The sequence below is a fragment of the Ostrea edulis genome, chromosome 2 (genome assembly GCF_947568905.1).
Source record: "Ostrea edulis chromosome 2, xbOstEdul1.1, whole genome shotgun sequence".
NCBI lineage: Eukaryota > Metazoa > Mollusca > Bivalvia > Ostreida > Ostreidae > Ostrea > Ostrea edulis.
This window is the reverse complement of record NC_079165.1, coordinates 1,852,974-1,857,794: the sequence shown is the minus strand read 5'-3', so window position 1 is coordinate 1,857,794 and position 4,821 is coordinate 1,852,974. Positions and strand designations below refer to the sequence as shown.

The 4,821-nt window shown below is 38.1% G+C and overlaps 1 protein-coding gene across 4 annotated transcripts; it reads right to left on the bottom strand.

The window, feature by feature from the left end:
- Nucleotides 1–1,403: 1,403 nt before the first annotated feature.
- On the bottom strand, nucleotides 1,404–4,608 carry LOC125680312 (uncharacterized). Of its 4 annotated transcripts, none has more exons than XM_048919791.2 (4): nucleotides 3,496–4,608; nucleotides 3,019–3,411; nucleotides 2,785–2,904; nucleotides 1,404–2,669 (listed from the first exon to the last, which is right to left on the bottom strand). In XM_048919791.2, the coding sequence occupies exons 2-4, from the start codon at nucleotides 3,386–3,388 to the stop codon at nucleotides 1,912–1,914; spliced, it is 1,248 nt and encodes a 415-aa protein (XP_048775748.1). In that variant the 5' UTR covers nucleotides 3,389–3,411; nucleotides 3,496–4,608; the 3' UTR covers nucleotides 1,404–1,911. The 4 variants fall into 4 exon arrangements, with proteins under 4 accessions (XP_048775748.1, XP_056013242.1, XP_048775747.1 ...); XM_056157267.1 differs by having other exon boundaries at nucleotides 4,156–4,192; XM_048919790.2 differs by having other exon boundaries at nucleotides 4,043–4,189.
- Between the last annotated feature and the right edge of the window lie 213 nt (nucleotides 4,609–4,821).

Here is a 4,821-nt window from a genome sequence, read left to right as displayed (position 1 = left end):
TCAATAATGTACTTGTGTTTTATTTCCACAAGCCGGGGATATAAAAATATCTAACATCTGACTTGTCTGATCTAACTTTATGGTCATGAAATCTGAAAATTCAAATGTTTTTAATTATAGATTTATCCCATTTAGTAGATTAGTATTTATTTTTCACTTTAATGTAACTATGTAATTAGATATAAAACGTATTTTATTTTAAGTTTTGTAATGTCTTTTATTATCAAATACTGAGTAATACTGTGATTAGAAGTCGTATTTTTGATAAATCGTTCATTGGACCATGGAATTTGAAGTCTGGTATGCATTTTTTTTGTGTGGACAATTTCTTAATAAATAATTAGAATTAGGAACAAATAGTATTTTATTTGATCATGGTGGGTGTGACGGGTTAACGGGGGATGCTTTCTCCTCCAAGGCGCTTGATCCCACCTCTGGTGTGTCCAGGGGTTCGTCTTTACCATACTCTTAATTTAATTTGTAATCTTTAAAGGAATTATAAGATTGATCATTGTTCGTTATCTTCTCTTTGTCATCAAACGGTTCCTTTTCTGGAGTACATATAATGCTGTCAATCCTGACACCCCGAGTTCATTCCATTAATTAATACTCCCTAAAGGTTGAAAATCTTCTGAGTTTGTCCTCTTCAGACCAAACGTACGCAAAGTCTGAACACATATCTGAATGGTGATTCATGCTTATACTGTAGATAGATTTTAAGATAAATAATTACCATCACCTTTGGTTTTACTTTATATACTATTCCAATAATATCTTTCTTGACAAAACTTCTGTTTGTTTTTCCAAACATTTTTGAACCGCAAAGAAATATGTGCCTTGTCATGTTTTATTGAATAGATTTTGCAGTTGAGGGGTGATAAGGCATAAGAGAAGGAGTCTTGAGTCACCCATCTCGCGGGTCCTTTCCACGGCAAAAGAAAATCACGAAGAAGATGGGCCTCGTAGTGAATGAATCACGGGACGTGTACTCGCAGACGATAATGGAGAATGATGAATAAGTCGTCTGCCTTCAATCAACATACGTACACTTTTTATCGATAGTTTGTGCCACAGTGTCACAATGACAGATATGATCTAAAAACGCAGAGTACTAAAAATCCTAATAGGCTTTTGTATAATTTCCATTACAAAGAATTTCACTACACAATCAGTTTGATAGGGGTAACAGTGATTTGACCCAGACTGCTGTTATCTTCCTTTGAGCTTTTGATGAAAATCTGTGAACTTTGGTAATATTTTAAAAGATATGTAAATCACTGGTTCTTTCTACTCAGAGTGCATACGCCGGTCCCTAAACCGTAACCCACAAAGATAACTGAGCAGAGAGAGTCAAATAGGTGTCGCCCCGCATTACTGGTAACGATGAATTAAAGAAGAGTAGATTAATTTTTCTGAAGCATTTTATTTGTTATATTTCAATGACATCATTCACAAATCATTGTAATGAACAACAAATGAGAACAATCGAAAACATTCAATAGAAAAATAAATTCTCCAAAGCATCAAATAATGTCAGAAGGCGTCGATATAAATGAAAAGCACTTTTTTGTTTTACAGTCCCGAGGCAGGGGCCTCGCAGAACGCAGAGAAAGCATGAAGAAAGTGTATCTGGATTTCACAGAGAAGTAAAACATTTAATTAATGCACAGCACCATAGTAAAAACATGATCATAAATCCCAGCGCCAGCACCGGGACGAATCAATAAAAAAATAAATTAATACAAAATGCGTACAAAAGACACAGTACATTGGGTATTCTCGAATAAAAATACAGGCACAGAAGTTCTGAAAATGGATAAAAGATTTTATTAATGACGTCATATTGGTATTTGAGCAAACACAAGTTTTAAATGGCTATATGCTACTATGTACAGAACCCTATCTAGTTCTTTAGTACCCCACCATCGGTACACAGGGGTTGTTGCTGGAGGGTCGTTGATACGGTGAATACCGATAGTAATCTCGCCTGGTCTTTACACAATTGTCCTCGAATGACCTTGAGTACCCAGAACTCTGGACACGACACGAGGTCTGGAAGGGCATCTGTTGTTTTTGGTATTCCTGTGAATAAGCGTTATCACTATATAGAGTCTGGTTAAACTGGCAGCTGGAATACATGTTCTCGTTGATATGACTAGATGGATATTGTTTGTTTGAAGCAAAGCGACAACTGGATGGGAATTCCTGTTTCGTGCACAGCACTGTGTAGTTTGGCGGAGGGGTGGTGAACTGTCTGGATGGAGTGAACCTGGCGGGATGACGCGATGGGAAAGACCCCGGATACTGATACGGACACGTCACATTGGGCGTGAGATTGTTTATAAGTCCCATGAGAGAAGAATTGAACTGACTTGAAGATGTCGAAGATTGCATTGAATTGATGATTGCGTTGAAGTTAAATTTGTACGTGTGTCTCTTTCCAGACACTTTGTTCAAGATAAATTTGTCGTAATAGAATCTCAGAGCACGACTCATATTGTCATAGTTCATGGAAGGCTTGTTCTTCCTCTGCCCCCATTTACGAGCCACTGCATCGGGGTCCACCATTCGGAACTCTCCATTGGTGCCCTCCCATCGAATACAATCTTTGTTTTCTTCCTCGGAGAGAAGTTCCAGAAGGAATTGCCAGAGTTTGATTTGCCCACCGCCTGTAACACAATGTAAAGGAACATGTTTTAATACGATCATATAAAACGCAAAATGTGAAACATACTAGTACAAAAAACGTCGACAAAATTGTTATGGTAATCATTTGATACTTACATGAAAGTAGGGAGGCAATTCTTTTCAGGGTGTCTTCAAACTGTTTTGATTCCTCTGACTTGTCGTTTTTGTAGGTGGATTCCTTTGCTGGTGGAGGGGGTGTGATTGGGGACACGCGTTCTGCGAAGAAGAATAAATACCGGATAAGTATCACAAATATTAGAGATAAAAAAGTATTCATTCAAAAAAACGTTATTTCATGTGTTTTATTCAAACTTTCTTAAAGATGATTACCTTCTGTGGTGATGATGCAGTAATCCTTATCTTCATTAATACACTCCAAAATTTCACTGAGTCGTCTGCAGGGTACAGCCGCGGGTTTGGCGGGTTCCGCAAGCAAACTCTCTAAACTATTGTTCTCGGTCGTCTGAATGTGTTCTTCATACGAAGGAGGTAAAAACTGAGCCTGGGATTGCTGCCTTACTTTTTCTTTGGTGTCCCAGTCCTGATAAAAGTTAGGAACACAGTTGACGTCCAGTGTTGGGACAATGTTCTCCAGATCGGGAACGAATTGGTCGTGGGAGAAGACGTTAGTTATAAGGTCCTCTTGGTCGAAGTCCGGGAAATCGGCAAAGAGACTTTCTGGTGTATCGCAGGTCAACATTTTGCGTACTGGTGTGCAGAATTCTGAAATAAACAAAGCCTACATTAGTACAGGTAGGACAGACGAAAATAACAACAAATCGCTTAGTAAGAGGTTTACATGTATACCCTATCGCCCACTGACTTTTAAACGCTTTGTTGTCGCAAATAGGTGAATGAATTATCTATATGACGAATAAGTGTACAGCATGCGTGTATCGCGCTAACAAAAACGACAGGCAGGTGTGTGTACTAGAGGAGATAGACAATCTAAATACAACATGCTTTTCTGTGCCTGATTATAAGAACTCGCTATCTCTGTTGGAATGTCATTCACTAGAACGAGGATCAATAATGTCCGGAATGCCGCGTTATCGAGCAATGACGTCCGAACCAAGAACGGGTATTCCCTTAATTTACTGCCATTTCAAGATCCGAAAATCGTAAAGTGCTCACAGAACGTAAAAGAGTCCAAGTCGTGATGAATTGCATTTCTTCACTCCAAGAATTTTTTTTTAATGTGTCTGAATAATTTCCAAAATATAACCTACTTAAAATGAAATAAAGTTTTTTTTTTCTGTGCAAAAATAAAGAACAAATGTTCCATAGCAATTAAATTGACTGATGTCGTTCTCATTTAGTCAACCACTGACATGTATCATTGTTAAAACCATACCTTATTTCTTTTCTGAAGCAAGTGTTACATCTAAAACATATTATGTGAATAAACCTTCAAGCATTGCCGCCGTATTTATATGTCCTGAGTCACACATAAGTGCTATACACTACCTAATAGTAATCAACGAATACACACACATTTTTGTTGTTTTCTTGTCACACATGACTGCTTAAGCCAGTCATTTGGTGTTCCAGTGGTTGAACACTCGCTCGGCGGGTTGGACTAACTATTCATGTACCTTGTCACCTTATTTTTACCTATGCTCCATTTACTGCTCTCTTCTCTAGGCTAGTCCCTTTTCTTCAGCGATCAAAGATAGCGCACCTGCTATTTTTACGCATAGTTTCTATCTGTACGTGTTTCTTGACGCACCAAGAGTGATTTCATATTGTTTTTTCACATTGATTTTCACTATTGATACCACAGCCTATTTCTATTGTCACGATCTAGTATCTTGCTTTGCAATATTTTGAACCCATGGGCCAAATTCGGCGGGGGTGGGTCCAATAAAAGCCATTAATTTAGCGGTTTCTTGGTGCTACACATACCCCTCCTTTGCTAGATCAGTGCTGGGTCTGTGTCACTGGTGCAATCTGATGAAAATCGTGATAATGACTATTGAACAACATGTATTATAGGTTTCTAAACAGAAAGAACCACAAATGCATCGCTTTAGGTAATATTTAACACCTGCATCGCCAGCCCCTGTGTTCTCTGTTAAAAGAAGATACTTTTTCAACATAACGGGGTTTCGGTTAACTGCTTTTAGATGATAA

Excerpts from the sequence above, each read along its gene's own strand:
- LOC125680312 (XM_056157265.1), bottom strand. The coding sequence starts at position 3,388 with ATGTTGACCTGCGATACACCAGAAAGTCTCTTTGCCGATTTCCCGGAC. Across the intron at positions 2,905-3,018 it reads CTGCATCATCACCACAGAAG|AACGCGTGTCCCCAATCACA; the intron begins GTAATCATCTTT and ends TCTTCTTCGCAG. Across the intron at positions 2,670-2,784 it reads AATTGCCTCCCTACTTTCAT|GCGGTGGGCAAATCAAACTC; the intron begins GTAAGTATCAAA and ends ATTGTGTTACAG.